This window comes from Lagenorhynchus albirostris, chromosome 2 (genome assembly GCF_949774975.1).
Source record: "Lagenorhynchus albirostris chromosome 2, mLagAlb1.1, whole genome shotgun sequence".
Taxonomy (NCBI): Eukaryota; Metazoa; Chordata; class Mammalia; order Artiodactyla; family Delphinidae; genus Lagenorhynchus; species Lagenorhynchus albirostris.
In genome coordinates, this window is record NC_083096.1 from 130247413 (window position 1) to 130268614 (window position 21202).

General features: G+C 40.7%; 1 protein-coding gene across 6 annotated transcripts in view; it reads right to left on the reverse strand.

Annotated features, from left to right (window-relative positions):
- The window catches only part of DNAJC6 (DnaJ heat shock protein family (Hsp40) member C6), a 161148-nt gene that overhangs the window by 22159 nt on the left and 117787 nt on the right, over window positions 1-21202 (reverse strand). For all 6 annotated transcript variants that reach the window (XM_060139830.1, XM_060139833.1, XM_060139829.1 and 3 more), the window contains 8 exons: window positions 15721-15843; window positions 11092-11225; window positions 10386-10580; window positions 9367-9484; window positions 5120-5199; window positions 4045-4238; window positions 3864-3944; window positions 1191-1625 (listed from right to left, as the gene is read on the reverse strand). In XM_060139830.1, the coding sequence (XP_059995813.1) occupies window positions 1191-1625; window positions 3864-3944; window positions 4045-4238; window positions 5120-5199; window positions 9367-9484; window positions 10386-10580; window positions 11092-11225; window positions 15721-15843 (1360 nt within the window). The remainder of the gene's footprint in view (window positions 1-1190; window positions 1626-3863; window positions 3945-4044; window positions 4239-5119; window positions 5200-9366; window positions 9485-10385; window positions 10581-11091; window positions 11226-15720; window positions 15844-21202) is intronic.

Here is a 21202-nt window from a genome sequence, read left to right on the forward strand (position 1 = left end):
CTTGGATCCCGGGGACTTCTTTTCCTGACAGAGCTTTTGTTCACTGTGGTGAGTAAGAACTGCTGAAGGGTAGAGGAAATGGCCTGGGATTCAGGGCACCTGGCTCCACACTGCGGCTCCATCAATAACTAATGTAGGAACGTGAGCCTCAGCATCTACAGTCCATGATTCTGAAACTCACTCATGTAAAGAATGGCTCCAGTTGAACCACCATAAATCAAGACCAGCCCAAAGCCTTCTGAGAAGTGAAGGATGATCCTGGGAAAGAAAGTTCCTAAAGGTTACCACATGCCTGGAGAGTGGAGACACTCCTCTTTACTCTTCCTAATGTGATGTCCTCTTGGTTAATGGGGGATGATAACAAGGGCGGCTAGGTCTTTAGAAGCTATAATGGACCTCTGCTTACCCAACTCTACTGTCTTGCAAATGTTAAAGAACGGTGGATGACCAGTCACAGAAAGGGTTGAGTCTGTGGCAATGAGCAGAGTGAAGCTGACTGAGCCTCATGGGGCTCAGACTCTGTATCTGGCACCAACTGCTCTGCTCCGCCAGCTGTGCTGCTGGCAGCAGTCCCTTAAATATATCTTGAAGTAAGCAAGTACTTCTCTGCACAGCCAAAGTGTATTCAGAAAACTATAATTCCAGGAAGCCATTACAGGAAAACTGAGGGAAAGCTCTGGAGTCAAATGGCCTGGTTTTGGACCCTAGGACTAGCTGTATAAAAGTATGCTACTAATTTGACCCTAAGCCTCTATTTCCTCAACTATAAAATGGAGATAATAGCACCTATTTACTGTGTTTTTATAAAGATTGAATTTATGGTTAGTGTCAAACTCCATGTTTGGCAAATAGTAAGTAGCCCACAAATAGTACCTGTTATTATTAACAACAATTCATCAATTTACATCTCCGAGCAGAAATAACTAAAGCAGCTCAGGGACTAAAGCCCTGAACAAAAAGTTAAAGTAAGGGTGACAAGTTCAAATATTCATTCTTAGACTGTCCTACCAAAATGGACACTATTTCTATTTCCTCTTGTGGTCCCCACTGAGATGAAGATACAGACCTTTTGGGGACTACTAGGGAGATCAGAGAAGTCTAGATTATTAGGAAAGTTCGATTCCACCTGCTTGGCCCAAAAGTTATAATTCAACACTGAGAGGTACAGCGCAACATGAAAAAAAAATTACCTTCTCCTACTCTCAGTGTTGGAGACGCAGAGGTGGAGGCGGTGGACCGGCGCGGTGTTGACTGGGTAGATGTAGGTCCACTCGGATGAAACACGTCGTCCACCCCTGACTGTCCAGCCCGGGCAGGGCCGGCTGCACCTCCACCCCCAAACAGGTCACTCAGAAGTTCGGAATTGGTGGGAGGAGCCGCCGGTGAAGAGAAGTTCTTACTCACTGCAGACCCTTCTAGACCCAGAAGGTCCACGTCCTCAGTGGGTGGAGGGGCAGCTGGCTCCTGCTGCTTTTTGCTGGGCTTCCTGGCTCCATGAGGTTTGTCGCCATTGGCATTGCCATGTGGGCTGGAAAGGGTCAGAAGTTCATCATCCGACTGCTCACTTTCCTGATTCACTAGGGCAGCGTGGTCCTCCTCACAGAATGATTTCTCCGATTTCTGATCTAAGGAAGGCCATTGTGCCAGGAAACAGTTAGTTACCAGCCACGGCATTATTGCTTTTTGTTAGAGTCTATGTACATAACTTCAGAAAGAGAGAAAGAGAAGCCTGAAAAACACACAATGCTTTTAGACCCTTACCAATGGAAAACCTGGATGTATTTCACATTACATTCAATGACTACTTGTTGAGCATCTGAGAGGCAGTATAGCATAGGAGTGAAGAGCAAGAACTCTAGAATCAACCTGAGTTTGAATCTCATCTCTGCTACTTACTGGCTCTGTGACACTGAGAAAGTGACTTTACTTCTCTGTGCCTTGGTTTTCTCCTCAGCAAAATGGGAGTAATAAATAGAACCTAGCTCACAGCGACTATTGTGAAAATTACATGAGATGATATATGGAAAGTGCTCAGATCAATAGGAAGTAGTACTTAAGTGGTTTTTATTATTTTTTAAAATTACTACTATCATCATCATCTTCTTCTTTTTCCCAGCACTATGCTCGGGGCTTTGAAAAAAACATTATATCCTAGTCCTCTGCTGCCTCCTCTCACTTTTTCTTCTCCATGTGGCCTGCAGCCAAAAGCAAGGTCTTTCTCCCACAGTCTGGAGCAGAAGTGAAGCCCACACCTGATAAGTGAATAGAGGGAACGGCTCTGCTTAGGACGGTCCTTACACCAACCTAGGAGGAGATCCTTTCTGCATAAAATGGGGCCTCTTCTGGGGAAGGAATGGAGAGGCTGGTGAGTGACTTTCCAGGCCCTCCTTGAAATAGATCCCTCTTTCTAACTCTGTTACTTACTGTCAGATGGACCCACGTTCCAAATCAAGTACAGATGCACATCCCTCATCCCCAATTCTGAAATGCAAAAAGCTGTGAAAAAGGAAAGGTTTCCCTAAACTGGTGGAAAAATCTGACTGGGACTGACATGAAAGTTAGTTATAGTCTTCATTGATTTCACTCAGGGTTATGAGTTATGTTTCACTACAGACATTTTCACATGTTTGATAACACATTGTCTGAGATGTCACTGGGGGTTCTAAGTAATATGCAGTTTATGTACCGTATCATCTTTCTAACTTGCAAAAAATTCTGCATTCCTAAACCCATCTGGCTCTGCTGCGTTCAGATAAAAGATTGTGCATATGTGCTTAACCTATTTTATAGCCTGATAAGAATGATTTCTAAATTACTTACTAAAATAGCAGTGGAGAGTAAAAGTAAAGTTTTCTTAAAAGCCTTTATGTGAGGAAGAAAGATATAGGTGAAACTAAGAGGGGGTTGGGAAATCTACCTGCTATCTAGATTTCACTGGGTTTTCCAATTTTTAAAATGTTACTGGTCCCATTTCTCAGTAGAAAATTCTGAAAGCAAGACTTCGATTCAAAGGAATGCTATGAACAATTTTTTTATCAAACATGGAAAACTCTGTGTAGGCAATGGGAATCCTGTCTTATGTTTACATGGCAAAGGAAGGTCAATCAGGAGGATTGTAAGTACACTATCACCAAAGCCAGTTTCCTACCCTTTTCTTAAGAAAGTCCTTACCATGGAATTCTACATCGAACTTTGCAGTTAACCTCAGCAAACTCTAAAACAAGGATGGCGAATGGGTATCGATCAGAATGCCAATGCTAGTCTACTAACGGTAGCAGTCTGAAGTGTCACATCGGGAAGGATTCTAAACACATCTCCAGGTTTGGCAAAAAACGATATTGTGATCGAGCCCAATTTCTGCCAAGGTTGTTAAAGCAAGTAGCGGAGATATGTAGGCAAAGTTTCCCCTGTCCCAGGGGAAGCTCACCTCTGCCCTGCTAGTGGTTAGAGCCCTGGGCGGGGTGGGTGGAGTAGTGTGCCAGGTTTTATATTTTTAAGGGCAGGAGATAGAGTCCTTTGTTAATTTCTTTGTGTGTCAGCAGTGTAAAGGGAGATCCTAGAAAATATCATGATTATTCATAAATCCAGGAAAGATGTGATCCAAAACACTGCATAGATAGAAAAGATAAAGTTCAGCTTAACATGGCCTTTGGCATCAATCTAAGAGCATCCATGGAGTTCAAAGCAGGGAAGCTCCTGATCTGGAAAAGGAATGAGCAGGAAGAATGTGAAACAAAGAAGACCCTAGATGGATGACTTCTAAATGCTGCTTTACTTTAGGCTGCTTCGAGGACGCATCCTCTTTATATATACAAGAACCACATAACTTAACCATGTAACTTGGAAGAAATGCTTAGAAGTACCTTGCCAACAGAGAGTGGAAAAGAAGCCGCCTTGCCCAAAATGTCTGGGGTTGTCTGGAGGGATGTCTATTGGAGCCTGTCCTATAAGACAAAAGACATCAAGGAAGCACAGGAAATAAATCAATGTGAGAAATCACACAGAGGCTTCGTCCTGAAAACAAAACCACCAGGTGACTCATACCTCCTAAGACCAGAGTATCTTGATGCTCCTGGTGAGAAGAGAAGAGGATGCTAGGGTTGACATCTTTTGTGCAGTAATGTTCCCATGGGGGGGTTAAGTCTATCACTTTGTCATGGGGCTGTAGTTCCACATCCAGAGTCACCTGAAATAGCTGAGGATATTTTTCTGGTACATCACATGCATCCAACTCAGGCCTAAATAGGGATTTCAAAGAATAAGATCAGTGAAAAACAATGGAACCAGTATGATGTTCGGCACAGAAACCATTGTAGATTGATTCTTAGTTTCACTCTGAGACGCATTTCTAGGGAAAAATCAACCATTAACCAGATGAGAGACTTTACTTTTCTGAGTCTCAGTTTCCTTATCTAGAGAAAAGAGGAAAATAATGCCTACCCATAGAATTTAAATACTACTGCACGTGAAAGCATTCTAGATAGCAGGGTGGATATATCCAGACAGTAAGCACTGGCAGGACCAAATCAGTTGTTAAAATAGTGAAATAAGCCCAGAGCTACCACCTTGAGCTCTTGAATGTCTACTCCTAAGCTGACCCCAGCAACTCCCACCTATCACCCCACCTTCAGCCACTCCCTTGAGTTCTCTAGGCCACACTTTAACAATAGCAACTAAGGGTGCTATAATATTTGGTGCAGGGGGTCCCCCAGGACCCTGCTTCAGTGCTGTGGCCTGGCATCCATTCTGACTGGTCATTGCTCATATCATACTGCTGATTCCACTGCCTTCCATGTTGCAAAACACAAAGGGATACACAGACGCAAAGGATCACGGTATTGAAACTCTGTTCCCTCTTTGTTCACTCTTGTTCCCTCAGATGGTATTTTAGACCTTGCAATTTGAAGTCTGATCCACTTGTGTTTAGGACAAATCACACCCAACTGAAAGTTATAAAATGCAACCAGCCTCTGTATGTTGCTAAGCCACACGCTACAGCCCTGAAGCACAGGATTTGGGGGGAAGCTGCAGCATGGCACTAAGGAGCCTTTAGCACTTGACTCCTAGCATTTCACAGCTGCTTGGATTGAAAAGGGATTTTGGCCCAAGTAGCACTCACTTGGTGAACTTTAAAACTGTTGTGTCCAGTGGAATGAATCCAGTATGAAACTGAAGCTGGAATATCTGAGTGTTGGTCACCTAAAAATACAAGAGAAGCACATTACAATCAACCACTGAAAAGGGAATCAGATCCAAAGATTATGTTTGGGGGAGTCATACACCATCAACTGTTTCTATAGTGTCTTTGTTTTCTATGAATATTAAACAACCTCCTCATTTGGAGCTGACCCAGGTTCATTTCTAGCCTCTCCTCTCCACGAACTCTGCCTTGGCAAGCCATTCCTTTATCTGCTAATGCCCTATGTTCTTACACCTTGCAATACTTTGACTCATCCCATTCCTTCTGTCTAGGATGCCCCTGCTCCAACCTCATGAACTCATCCTTCAAGGACCACCTTGAAAGGTCACATCCTCTGTAGCCTTTCTGAACCACCACTGGATAAAACAAACTGCTCCCATTATGACATTTCATCCTACCTCTACAATGGTAGTGGATATTTGTACATGTGTGAATTTCACCTGAGCTCCTTAAAGGCAGAGATACAGTTTTACTCTTGTCAATCCTAAACCCCTAGGCAATGACTGGCACAGAGTATGTACTTAGCAAATATTTAATGAATTAAAATACAATTACTTGCTATGAACATTAGGGTGCATATACCTTTTCAAATTAGTGTTTTCATTTTCTTCAGATAGATACCCAGGAGTGAAATTGCAGGATCATGTGGTAGTTCTACTTTTAATTTGGGCAAGGGGGCGGGGGGACTCCATACTGTTTTCCATATTGGTGTAGCAATTTACATCCCCCCCAACAGTGTACTAGGGTGCCCTTTCCTCCACACCTTTGCCATAATAACACTTGTTATTCCTTGTCTTTTTGATAATAGCCATTCTGATGGGTGTGAGGTGATAACTCACTGTGGTTTTGATTTGCATTTCCCTGATGATTAGTGATGTTGAGCATCTTTGCATGTGTCTGTTGGCCATCTGTATGTCTTCTTTGGGAAAAAAGGCCTATTTAGGTCTTCTGCCCATTTTTAAATTGTGTTTTTTTGTTTGTTTGTTTGTTTTTTAACATTGAGTTCATAGCAGCATTATTCACAACAGCCAAGATATGGAAGCAACCTAAGGGCTCACTGACAGATGAATGGATAAAGAAGATGTAATATATGGTTATTACTCAGCCATAAAAAAGAACGAAATCTTGCCACTTGCAACACAATGCATAGACCTGGAGGGTGTTATACCTAGTGAAGTAAGTCAGACAGAGGTAAATACTGTATGCTTTACTTATATGTGGACTCTGAAAACAAAACAAATGAACAAACATAACAAAACAGAAACAGACTCACAGACACATGGAACGAACTAGTGGTTGTCACAGGGGAGAAGGGTGAAATAGGTGAAGGGGATTAAGAGGCACAAATTACCAGTTATAAAATAAATAAGTCACCTGCCCATTTTTAACTGGGTTGTCTGTTTTTTTGATATTAAGCTCCATGAGCTGTTTGTATATTTTGGAGATTTATCCTTTGTCCATTGCTTCATTTGCAAATATTTTCTCCCACTCTGAGGTTGTCTTTTCATCTTGTTTATGGTTTCCTTTGCTGTGCAAAAGCTTTTAAATTTCATTAGGTCCCATTTGTTTATTTTTGGTTTTATTTTCATTACCCTAGGATGCGGGTCAAAAAAGATCTTGCTGTGGTTTACAACAAAGAGCGTTTTTCCTACATTTTCCTCTAAGAGTTTTATAGCGTCCAGTCTTACATTTAGGTCTTTAATCCATTTGGAGTTTATTTTTGTGTATGCTGTTAGGGAGTGTTCTAATTTGATTCTTTTACATGTAGCTGTCCAGTTTTCCCAGCACCACTTATTGAAGAGGTTGTCTTTTCTCCATTGTATATTCTGGCCTCCTTTGTCATAAATTAGGTGACTATATGTCCGTGGGTTTATCCCTGGGCTTTCTATCCTGTACCACTGATCTATATTTCTGTTTTTGAACCTATTTGTAGGGCAGGAATAGAGACGTAGATGTAGAGAACGGACATGTGGACATGGGCGGGGGAAGAGGAGGGTGAGACGAATTGAGAGACTGGGTTTAACAAACCACTACATGTGTAAAATAGACAGCTAGTGGGAACCTGCTGTATAGCACAGGGAGATCAGCTCGGTGCTCTGTGACAACCTAGATGGGTGGGATGGTGGGGGGTGGGAGGGAGGTCCAAGAGGGAGGGGATATATGTATACATATAGCTGATTCACTTCATTGTACAGCAGAAACTAACACAACACTGTAAAGCAATTATACTCCAATAAAAAATAAATAAGTCACAAGGATGTAATGTATAGTACAGGGAATATAGTCAATATTTTATAATAACTCTGTATGGTGTGTAATCTATAAAAATAATGAATCACTATGTTGTACACTTGAAACTAATGTAACATTTTAAGTCAACTGTACTTCAATAAATAAAATTTTTTTAAATGCAATTACCTGTAGCGTTATTTGTGATATCCAAACGGTGGCAATAACGTAAATGTTCATCAAATGATGAAGAGATTAATAAAAGCTATATAACCGTACAATGGAATATTATCTGGGTATATAAAGAAGTACTGATATAGGCTACAACATGGATGAACCTTGAAAACATTAGGCTAAGTGAAAGAAGCCAGTCACAAAAGACCGCACATTGTATGATTCCATTTACATGAAATGTCCAACGTAGGCAAATCCATAGAAACAGAAAGTAGATTCCTGGTTGCCTAGGGAATGGAGGAGGAGGAATGGACAGTGGCTGCTAAGAGGTGTAGTTTCTTTCGTGGGTGTTGAAAATGTTTGGGAATTAGCGGTGCTGCACAACTCTTTGAAAATATTAAAAATAACTGTACACTTCAAAAGGGTGAATTTTATGTTATGTAAATTCTATCTCAATTTAAAAATTGAAAAACTATGATTACTTAATCCCACATCCTCAATAGCAATATCTCCTCTCACCCCAATCCAAATAGGGCACTATAAAAAAGGCACAAGTTTCTAAAGGGCAAGGTTTGCTCTTTAGTCCTTGGGCTTCCATCTTCTGGCAAAACCATCTGGGGATCTTCCCAGACCGGGGTAGGAACCCGTGTCCCCTGCATCGGCAGGCGGACTCTCAACCACTGCGTCACCAGGGAAGCCCTGCAGTTTTCTTTTTTTTATTGAAGTATAGTTGCTTTACAATGTTGTGTCAGTTTCTGCTGCACAGCAAAGTGATTCAGTTATACATATTTATACATTCTTTTTTAATATTCTTTTCCATTATGGTTTATCACAGGATACTGAACATAGTTCCCTGTGCTATACAGTAGGACTTTGTTGTTTATCCATTCTATAATAGAATAGTTTGCTTCTGCTAATCCCAAACTCCCAATCCATCCCTCCCCCACCTCCCTCCCCCTTGGCAACCACAAGTCTATTTGCTATGTCTGTGAGTCTATTTCTGTCTCTTAGATAAGTTCATTTGTGTCATATTTTAGACTCCATATAAAAGTAATATCATATGGTATTTGTCTTTCTCTTCCTGGCTTACTTCATTTAGTATGATCATCTCTAAGTTCATCCATGTTGCTGCAAATGGCATTATTTCATTCTTTTTTATGGCTGAGTAGTATTCCATTATATATATATATATAATCGAATTTTTATATATATATTTATATATACATATATACACCACATTTTCTTTTTCTTTTTCTTTTCTCTCTCTGAATTGGGTCTTCGTTGCTGTGCGTGGGCTTTCTCTAGTTGTGGCAAGAGTGGGGGCTACTCTTCGTTGTGGTGCATGGGCTTCTCATTTGCGGTGGCTTCTCTTGTTGCGGAGCACGGGCTCTAGGCGCGCGGGCTTCAGTAGCTATGGCACGCGGGCTCAGTAGTTGCAGCATGTGGGCCCTAAAGTGCAGACTCAGTAGTTGTGGTGCACAGGCTTAGTTGCTCCGCAGCATGTGGGATCTTCCCACACCAGGGATCGAGCCCGTGTCCCCTGCATTGGCAGGGGGAGTCTTAACCACTGTGCCACCAGGGAAGTCCCTCTACCACATTTTCTTTATCCATTCATCTGCTGATGGACATTTAGGTTGTTTCCAAAGGTAATCTTTAAATGTTTTTTCTGATTCTAAAACCAGAAGTCACTCAAGCCCAAAGTGAGGTACACTCCTATTAAAGGATCAGCTGAGCTTATATCATAATTCTTTCTGAAACCATACCTTAGCCTGTAGCCGGCTTCCAATGGTGGACCTCAAGTGATACATGGAAACAACCACATCTCCTTGCACAGTGATGCTCAAGGGAATGAAGATTTTTCCATCTTGGACACGGTACTCTCTTTAAACAGAGACAAAAGCATACACTGAGAGAGAGTCTAATCTGGAACAATAACACAGGTATACAGGCAGTCTTCTGTGGCTCTGGCCAAGGCACCTGTTGGCCCAGGCCTGAACCCAGGAACCATTTCTTATCTTAAGCAAAGTCAGGAGCACAGCAAGTGCCAACTGGATGCAAACTGGTTCTGCCACAGGATGCCACTGGTCTTATGCCAGGTCCTCTCTCTCGAACCCATCCTGATTTCTAGATAAATCAATTGCCCATTAGCAGAAAACGTTTTCCCCAAATACATGTAGCCCTGATGTATTTACCTTGCCCTAACTGTAAATGTATGATAAAAACAGAGAGAGAACAAAGAAGTCTAACTGAGATCAATATAGAAACAGCAATGAGATGCTCTGTGAGTATCTCATATACCAATTTTGAAATTCAATCTATTTCCAATCAATTTCATTTTCTGTTATCATCTAGTCCCTTCTTCCATATCTCCCACCACCTCCCACTGGTACTTGCTCTTTATTATAGATTCTATAACTTTTTAATTATATGAGCATCTACCTAGTTGCTCACCTAGAAACCTCATTCGTTCCTGATTCTTCCATTATCATCACCAATTCTTATCAAGGTCATCTCCTTCTTAAGTGTCCAGGTCTTCTGCCCTACACCACTGTCTGAACCCTTATTATAGCTCATGTTAGTCCCTTAGTTTGTATCACCATTTGAAGGAGGGCTACGGCATCCCTTGATTTAATTGTGCTTTTCTATGATTACCACCTATATTGAACACTTTTTTAAAATATCAGGCATTTCATAATGTAGTCCTCAAAAGAAGAATAGGATCCAACTTACACAGGAATGGAGCAGTTCACAAGAAGAAATGAAGAAAAGTATCATGACTTACTTCATTCGTTCAAAATCTGCACAAGTTGTATATATTTTGGTTTCTCCAATCAGTACATCACAGTAAGGGCGACATCCATTTCTCTGTTTGTTGAAAAAAGGAACTGGACTGACAGTGATCGACTTAATAGTGAGAGGCTTGAAGTGAGGGCGGTAGGGTTTGTCTGCTAGGAGGTCACACATGTAGCCCAGGTACCTAAAACACAAGACAGACATTCTGTTGGTGCGACCACAGCAGAAGAAATAAGCAGTCGGTTTGCTAGAACGTTTGCTCTCATAAATTATTAACCTACAATAAAAACTTACTGTGTTAATTCTTTAAACATTAATTGGCAAGAGAGAATGCTGCCATAACTTAGGAAAGCTTTTATCTAGTGACACTGCTGTACTTCCCCCTGAAGAGCTGACAAAGGGGTATTTATTAAATGAAAAAGCTTATGGGCATTTTACACTAGCTCAATATTTGATCTAGCAGATTAAATTTATCAGTTAAGGGCTAGCTTTAGAAAAAATATCAGAATTTATCATCAGAAGCAGTTTTAACCCAAGAGGAAGTAAGGAGATGCAGTTTAAATAAGAGAAAGAAGAAACTGTGCCCAAAGAGAGAAGACAATACATCGATTATATAAAAAGGTTTTTCCCCTTTTTTTGGGACATGATACAAATTAGACCCTGTCTGCGCCAACCCTGCATCTAGCTGACTTTACCTCCTGTGGGATGGCGAAAGTCCGATTCCTGGTCGCTTTGCGTAGAGTAATCGAACAGCTGGGCCAGGAGTAGAGTAGAGATTACAGAAAATGAACATAGCACCAACCAGAATTGATGATGCTGCCCGTCCATCCTATCAAAGAAAACGTATAAACTTGTCATAAACATGGGTCGGTCAGGCACTCAACATGGAGAGTGGCTGGTACTTGCAATTAAAAGAAAGAGGTGAAGGGTGGGGAGTCTGGGCGTGGCGTGTGGAGGACAGAAATCTTAACTACATGTGCCTGTCAGTTCAAAACTGTTCACCTGAAAACCCAAATCTATCCCAGCTACTTAAATCACAAAGCAGCAAGGGAAGACGGATTCTCAGGATACAACTGACTCTCTGCTAACCTAAGAAACCCAGCAATATAAATTAGATTTGTACATATTTACTGAAAAATAATCTAGTTTTCAAAGTAACTTTGGACTTGTAGGATCAGAATAGTTGAGGTCTCTCAGTTTAGGGTGAAGGTAAAGAGTTCTCAGGTTAGGCAAATACTGCTTTTTGGAATATGCGATGTGTGCATTTTACCCAGAGTTATGTTCCTAGATGGATATAAAATAAAGAAGCTTCACCTGATTCAACCGCACTCAGTAAAGGAATGCAAGCGATGACATTCCTGACAGATGGTGAGCAGCTTCTTCTAGAATACTTTAAGTGACAAGGAGCATCCTGCTTCTGGACGGACTTCACAAAGTTCTTCCTTATACTTGAACATGTTGAGTTGCAGTCTATTCCACTCAACGATCCTCATTCTTCCTTCTCTCTGGACAAAGTGTAAACCTACTCCTTTCTCCCTGGGACAACCCTTCACATATCTGAAATACTCTCCCTTTCCATCAACTTTTCTATTTTCCAGGTTGAAAACATACCCGATCTGTGATAATTTTATGTCACAACTTGATTGGACTAAGAGATGCCCAAAGAGCTGTAAAACATTATTTCTGGGTGTGTCTGCGAGGGCGTTTCTGGAAGAGATCAGCATTTGAATCAGTAGACTGAGCGGAGATTCACCCTCACCAGTGTGGGCTGGCATCATCCAACCTGTTGAGGGTCCAAATAGAACAAAAAGGCAAAGGAAGGGAGAATTCTCTTTGTCTTCTTGAGCTGGGACCCCCATCTTCTCCCTGTTCTTGGACATCAGAGCTCTTGGCTTTCAGATGTACACCAGCGGCTCCCTTGGTTCTCAGGGCTTCAAACATGGATTAAATGTTACCACTGGCTTTCCTGGTTCTCCATCTTGCAGGAGGCAGATTGTGGGACTTCTAGGCCTCCAGAATCACTTGAGCCAATTCCTATAATAAACCTCCTCTTACATATGTATCTCTACACATATCCTGTCAGTTCTGTTTCTCTGGAGAACCTGACTACTACACAATCCCTTCAATTCTTCCTCATTTGATGTTCCATTTTAAGAGACATCATCATTCAGTGGACTTCCTCTTAACAGACTCCAGTTTTAAAACAACAGCCTTAAATGTGCTGCCCAGATGTGAAATGCAAGATATAAGATGTGCTCTGACCAAACTAGAGAGGAAATATCATCTTCCTTAGTGTGGTAAGAACCCTCTGCTTTTATTAACATAACCCCAGGCTAAACTAGTTTAAATGTAAGCTAAATCACACCATGAGCTCTTATTGATCTTTCTATTCACTAAAACTGTTAGTTCTTTTTCAAATGATGTGTTAATGGACAAACACACTTAATCTTTTTTTTTTTTTTTTTTTGCGGTACGTGGGCCTCTCACTGTTGTGGCCTCTCCCGTTGCGGAGCACAGCTTCCGGACGCGCTGGCTCAGCGGCCATGGCTCACGGGCCCAGCCGCTCCGCGGCACGTGGGATCTTCCCGGACTGGGGCATGAACCCGTGTCCCCTGCATCGGCAGGCGGACTCCCAACCACTGCGCCACCAGGGAAGCCCCACTTAATCTTTTAGAACCAGAATTCAGGACTTTACATTTACCCTGTGTTTAATTTCACACTGGTAGTTTCTATGAAATGACCCATCTGAGAAAACTGAGAAGCTTGCCTCCACATTTTCAAAGCTGTAATAAAAGGGCAACCAAATGCAACCTTTTCCTGGGAGGATGCTGATCCATTAGTCACCTATCTTTGGAAGCAATATTCAGCCAATAGTTGTCTAAATGTCTAAAAATTTAGCCCCAACTTCTCCATCTTGAATATAAGAAATGGGGAAATATCTCACAGGACTCCAATACACTATCTCTACTAATCTATTCGTCTTGCTCCGAAAGTCCAGTTGGTTTGATATGTGTGTTCATAATGAATCGATGTGGACTCCTTTTTTCTAAGAGTTTCAAATCATCTGTGCACAAATTGTGTTCGAATTTCGCCTTGAATTGCCATCAGGCTCATCAGCCTGTAACTTTCCAGGATCAACCTCCTCCATCTTTTGGAAAAAAAATCTCCTCTCCTTTCTTCACTGGTACTCTTCTTCCTGTTTCCTCATACTGCATAAGGAACCCACAATTGCTTTTCCAAGTGCTTTTAGCATTCTGTCACATAATTTAAGTCTAGAGAGTGGATTATTTTTAAGTACTGTGACGCTCTTTTACTATCTCCCTACCTCTCAGCTTTGTCTTAATTATCAGTGTTACTCCCTTTCTAGCTTGACATCTGTTCCCCCGATGAAGGAACAGAATAAAGGATTTAAGATTATACCGTGTGCCTCCAGCATTTGTTGTTGTCCTTATTCCAAGGACAGTTTTTTTTAAAAAGACATTTTTCTCAATCTTAATTCTTTTTAGAATTTAGTCTTCCTGACACTCTTTTAACAGGTTCATGGCTCTTAGATATGTGTTCCCTCCTTTTATCAGCCATGCAGGTCTTTTTAAAAGTTTTCTTAGTTTTTTAAATTAAAAGATGAATATATGATTATTTTTAATAAAACAGCAGTATATATAGGATAAACGTAAATGCTCCCACCTCCAGCTGCAATTCCACTTCCAAAGACTTGGTGCAGACTTCCAACTCATGCATGTCCTTTTTCAGTAAGCCTAGAGAGCAGGCTATAGGGTCTTCACTCTTTGTATGTCTCTTCTTTTTTCTTCTTCATTGGGTTTTTATTTGTTATGATTGTATCATTAGAACTGTGAGCCTCTGGTCTCTCTCGAGCCATCTTCTCTTACAAAGCTGCCAGACCTAGGCTCGCTGAACTTTTAGAAAGTTCTCGAGTGAAGAAAAAAATCACCAAAGTACCTAAAGGCTGCTTAGTCTCTAAAAATAATCTGTCCTTTATACAATCTGTTCTGTCTCTAAAAGGAAAACCCTTTGGCCTTTCACATTAAACTCCTATGAAACACCAAGTGTTCTTCTTTTATTACCAAGAATTTGGGGATGTGAGATGGAAAGAAGAAAAAATCTCAGCTTTCATCCCTCTTTTAGCCAACTAGCTCTCAAGAAAGGGAGAAAATCATCAACTAAGATTATAGCAAAAAATACACCTTGAAGTTTATAGAAGAAATGAATAGTTCTAGTATTTATGCTCAGATTTCATTTGTGTGTTCATTTCTTTATATATCCAATCGCTTATTCAAATCTTTCATACCTTGTGACTTTCTGTTTGAATAGAAAAAAAAAATCCCACAAGGACTCAGTCCCACAAGGACTCAGAGGCAAAAAATATACAAATCAATTTTCACTGCAAAGTAAAGGAGCTGTTACAGTGGAGGATTCCTGGACTGAATGTCAATATTATGACATAGTGTGAGTGTGTTTTGTGTTTGGTAATTGCAATCATTGTTGCTTTTGTTGTGGTCATCCATTTACAATGCTTGGTGTCAGTTTATTTATCTCTTGTAAAAATAAAATACAGTGTTAAAAAAAAAATCTTTCATACCTGGGATTCCAAAGTAAAAAAGGCACAGTTCTTGCCCACAGGATGCTAACAGTCTAGTGGGGAAACAGGCAGGCCACCAGATTATGATGATGCAGTATATTAAATGCTTAAATCCAAAGACATTTAGATATATAGGTTGAACGTCCATATTGTCAAAAAAGATTTTACCTAAAGTTGAGTTTTAAACAATAGGCAAGAGCCCTCCAGAGGAAGGGTTGGGGAAAGGGACTCTAGGAAGTCAGTGGTCAGAAAAATCATCAGTCCCACTGGGAATTGCTATAAAATACAGTCAATCTATGTGACTACTTATAAGGGCATAGATGTCTTTTTATTTCATTTTTATTCAAACATAAAGGTAAGAAAAGAATATTCCAGTGTGCTTATGTCAATTCTATTCACCCAAAACTCAATGGCATTTTTGCCTATGCACACACAGCTCTTGTTTCTATCTCTTTTATGATAGTTAGCACATTCCAGAGGCCCTGTATTATGTGGGCTGTATACATATCTGCCTCTCCCACTGGTATTCGAGCTTTAGGGCAAGAATAATAAGTTTTCCCCTCATTTTATATCCCTCACATCACCTAATTCCTAAGTGGGTTCTTAAGAAATGCTTATTCAACTTAAGCACTACCTGGTTCACCAGTCTGTGTAAGGCCATTTGTATTTGACCAAACCAAACCAGCACGAATGACAGCCACAACAGCAACAAGAAAAGGTTACTCACCAAGCAATGGACAACACAGACGTTTTTGGGATTCTGTAGTAGCCAGTTATACATATTCCGACACACAGCAAAGAGGTTGTGCAGACTGGGGGCCTGCCTGATGGGCCAACTGCATTCTGAGACCTAAAGGAACACAGCGGAAGGAAATGAATTCGCCAAGAGACTTCCTCTCCATGGGCAGGTAGCACACCAAACAACTTCTGGAAGTGACACTACATTCTCTTTTAATACAGCAGAAAGAGTTGGGAACAGGGTCCAAACACAGAAAGAAGAGTTTAATCCTGCAATTTTTTTAATTTAAAAATTCTGTTTCGGTAAATATATTTTGAAATATTGGGCTGGCCAAAAAGTTCCTTCGAGTTTTGGTAAGCTCTTACGGAAAAACCCAAACGAACTTTTTGGCCAATCCAAAACATTTTAAATTAAACTAGATGATTTAACATATATATTTGGATTTTTAAAGTTTCCAATACTTGGATTTCAAAGGTTCAATGTTCCACTGCATTTAACTTCTATTTAGTATAAAATGTTTTGACCTGCCTTCTAGATGCTTAATTATAGGATTACAGTATAAATCCTGCACTATCCCTAATTTTATCCAAGATGATAAAAGTGAAAACACGAAAAGGTGCTGCTGAATAAGCTAAAGATAGGCTTTTTCAAGGGTCTTATTTCTTCCTCTTTTAATGAGGGAACCTACAACTCCATGGGGGCAACCTCTAGCATTTTCATTCATCAAACACACATGTTCGTTTTAACACATTATAGGATATCAGCTATGTTCCTAGAATTCTGCTTGGCTCTGATCTGTACAACAGTCATATAAGACAGGTACTAATATGGTCTCTATTTTGCAGATAAGAAAACTGACTCTCAGAGGTTGTCTTGTCTAACGTCACACTGCTGGTCAGTACCAGCATTGCAACCCAGGTCTTCTGAGTATAGGTCACTTTGCTACAACAGTATACTGGTTGAGATTATCATTTGCCTCAAAATTCTAGGCATGAGCCTCAATCGATTAGGTATTTATTAATTTAACAGCAAGGAAAAACTTAGGCAAACTTCATGACCTCTCTAAGCCTTTCTCCATAAAATGTCATGAATGATACCTACCTACCTGCCTCATAGGGTTGTGGCTACTACATGAGAATGTATTTCAAGGGCTTAGCTCAGTATCTGACATACACAAAGTGATCAATTAATACCGGCTATCATTATTATTATTATTATTTTATCAGGTAACTGTCAGTGCAAAGCCCTAAGGTCAGATAGAGCTAGCTATGTTTGGAAAAAATGAATGAAACCCTATATGGCAAAATCATAGACTGAAGGGTCAGATCATACCAGGCCTTGTTAAGAACTGAGAGAAGTATTTAAGAAGGAGAGTGACTCTCGCATTTTCCAAAGACCTCTCAAGGTCCAGTATGGAGAACAGATATAGCTGACACAAGACAAAAGTCAGAGGGTACAGTCAGGTGGCTATATTAGGAATTTAAGTAAGAAATGATGGTGGCTTAGGCTGGATGAATGGCAGTGGGACACACAAAGACTTGAGGGATTCAAAAAATAGAGAGGAAGTGGAATGCCTGTACAAGACTCAGGGACTGATCACAGGGTGGCAGTGCATGAGTATGGAGGGGTATGTGGAGGGGGAGGAATCGAGGATGACTGCTAGGTTTCCAGCCTGAATGGCTGGATAAAAGGATAAAAGGATGGCAGGTGCCACTGGCTGATACAGGGAATTCTGGAGAAAACAACAGGTTTTATACAGATGGTGTCATCAGAAAGTGTCTGCAACACTAACACCACTGGTCTAAGAAAACCCAAACGTCCCAAATTCTTTACATTTAAGAGTGGGGAGAGAGAGGCAGGAATAATCTGTTTGGTTCATGCTTTTCTAGTAACTAGATAATAACTAGTCAAAATATAAGTGGGAAATTATCTGTGGTCTCTAGAGCTGACACCTGAAAGCAAACACACGGAGTTTCTCTCTCTCTCTGTGGCTGCCAAAAAACCCATTCTTTTTGGTTAATTTGTAACTGTTTTCCTACAAAATGATTGTGGGTAGCGTCAGGGGACCTTCCAGGTTATTAATTTTCCCAGACCTTTGAGAATGACAGGTATAGTTTATTAAACAAAGTAGAGGAAATGCCTAACAAAGCTACCAAACAATCCAGGGTGACCCAGTATTGGGCCTCTGTCGATTTAAACTCCATAACAGCTTGCCCCTTTCACCCAACATGATCTGGGTCTATTTCTGGCCGATTCTTTATCCTCAGATAGATTCCCCATTGACAAGTTCTCAAGGAATGGAAATAATGTATTGATTAAAACCAGAATAATTGGGAAGAAAAATTTTGCCATCAGAGGAATTGCAAAATATACTTTTATACAAGCTGCTTCCTGCCTGTGATGTTTTTCTTTCCCTTGGTAAATTTCTATTCATACTCCAAAGCCGAAGTTCAAGTGTTCTCTTGTCTCCCACAGTTTCTCTAACACCCACAGGCAGAAGTGCTTAGTCATCTCAGTCATCTTTGTCCATTTCATAGCTTTCACCAGTAGAGCAAAATGGTGAAGCCACAGTTGGGTTTTCACCTTAGCTTTACCACTTACTACCTGATTCACCTTAGACAAGTTGCTAACCTCTCCAAGCCTCAATTCTCTTGTGTGTAAAATAAAAATGGTGGTAAGAATTAAGGAGCACAATGTAAACACAGTAAGTGCCAGCTTATTGTATTCAAATTAACTGTTTATGTCTGTCTCCCCCTCTAGACACTAAGCTCCATGAGAAGAGAGACCATTTTTCATTTTTGTAACCCAAGTCCAGAGTCCACGTGCTAGTCCAATGGCAGGCACTCAGTAGGTATTTGCTGAGTGAATCAATGAGTGAAAGAACGAAGAATGAACCCTATTTGGCAATCCCTTTTTTTTTTTTTTTTTTGTGGTACGCGGGCCTCTCACTGTTGTGGCCTCTCCCGTTGCAGAGCACAGGCTCCGGACGCGCAAGCTCAGAGGCCATGGCTCACGGGCCCAGGCGCTCCGGGGCACGTGGGATCCTCCCGGACCGGGGCACGAACCCACGTCCCCGGCATCCACAGGCAGATCCCCAACCACTGTGCCACCAGGGAAGCCCGGCAAGCCCGGCAATCTCTTCTTATAATAAGATTTGTCTTTGTCTACATGTAAAGTACCTTGAGGAAGGAACCGATTTTGTTGTTTTTTTAGGTTGCGACCATGTAAAAGTGTAGGAAATTTGTTTTCTCAGGCAGTATCTTTAAACCTTTTAGAAACTGTATGTCACTCCTACAAACACTAAATGTCAATATCTGAGTCTCAGCTAAAAGCTGGCTAAATTGTTCTTAGCACAATAGGCTAATTGTTCAGAATCATTAAACCAATCAAGTAAATAATATTAATTTAAAGTACTGTATAATTACATATTTACTTGATATATAATTATACTCCATTAAGCAAACATACAATTAGAATTTTTTAAAAGCATGTGCTCTGTCTAAAGGGGAAAAACATTTAAGGCATCAACAAAATCAAAAAAATTTTTTAAACGAATTCAATCCCTGCAAGTGATTTCTGTAGCTCTGTGAGGTTCACAGCTTCATGCAATAAGCACAATCCTTGGGCAGGTGACACTTCACGATGCTGCCTCCAGTCTCTCTGAACCCCTCCTGGAGCTGTAGAGCATCAGAAAACGCCATATGGATTACAGGCTGCCATGACACCACCCAGTGGGAAAGGAGGCCAGAACAGCACCAGGGCTGGATGCCATTTGGTTTTCATCTTTCTGTCTCCCCAAGCACGAGATAAGAAGACAGAAGCATCCCATTTGCTGAGCCTAAGAGCAAAAGGGGCTATGGAGAATCAGACTGAAGAGCCATATCCAGTGTCTTAAGAACCTGACACCATTTTGGGAGGACAGGAGTACTTCAGGCAATAATTTATTTGGCATTTTATTATTATTAATGGTAATTATAGCTTCCATTTACTGAATGTTTACTCTAAGCCAGACATTGCTATCAAATGTCTTCCTTACAGCAAACCTAAAGAAAAATTTTCTATTTGTGAGATAGGAATCCTTGTTAACTCCATTTTATACGGGAGAAAACCGAGCTTTAGATGAGGTGAAGTAACTTACCCAGGAAGAGGAACAGCTGAGATGCGAATCTAGGATAATTCATAAAATTCAAAATTTGTGCATATTATATGAATTTCACCTCAATAAAAAAAATAATAAAAGTTTGTATACTGTCTGATGATTATTAACTGGAATTCCATCTTACATTTGTGAGATAGTTATGGGATCAAGTGATGGCTATTTTTTTACCAAAGTTACTAAGACATTCAATTCACTGAAGGCTGCAGAACTAGAATGTGGGGCTTCCTGGTCCTCTGGCTCCCAGGCCAGGGATATTTTTCTGCCCCATTATTTCCTGTCCTTACACTGATGCACAGTGGCAGAGGACAGATGAATATAATCTATAAAGTCTCTCCGCTATGGCCAACTCCCTTCACCAACCAGCAAACCAGAGCAGAAACAACTGGGAGCTATGGTGACCTCTTGATGAATTCTGGAAGGAAAAAAGGAAAAAAAAAAAATGTGACCTTCAAAGAATCCTTTAAGAAACCCAAGTTGATCACATATTTTCCTAAAATTAAGTTCTTTGCAAAGAGGAAGAAATTCTACAAGATTATGCAGTTTAGAAATAGTCGAAATAAAAGAAGATTCTCAAAGAACCAGCTGGGTTTATCTTTTCAATGCTACTAACTGGGCTCCTTCAGCACACCCCTTCCTGGTGAGACAGAGGAAGGAGGCTCAAAGTGGCACTGGAATAGCATTATCAGAATGTAAGAACTTTAGGGCAGGCTAGCCTTGGTGGCCATCCATCTGCTTTTCCATTTATTGCCAACAGCAACACCAAGAAATGTGTAAAGCAGTAGTTCCTGACATTCTAGGGCAGAGCTATAACACCTTCTGTGCAGAAATGGAACCAGTGCACACACACGTACACACAGAGTAAATGGCTATAGTGTTTACTTGGGGGGTGATGAACAAGGTTTGGGTATAGATATTAGTGATGGTTACAGAATATTGTGAGTGAATTTAATGCTGCTGAATTGTACACTTACAAATGCTTAAAATGGTAGGTTTATGTTATGTGTATTTTACCACAATAAAGAAAAAATAGGAGTGAAAACAGATGGTTAAACTCTCTGAAGCCCATGCATGGATCGAAATATACAGTGGAACCATGTCTTTTAAACTCAGATTCAGAACATCTGGCTTAGATGATGCATCTCATTGGTCTACAGGACTTCACTGTCAACATCAGGATGTTTATTTCCTCAAGGTAGATACTGGCTAAGAAGAGTCAAAACACTGACATTCAATATCTCCTCTGCAGTCCTGAATAGGTATTCTAGCACTCTGAATGAAGGGCTATCTGCCATGTTTTGTTTTGAGTCAAAT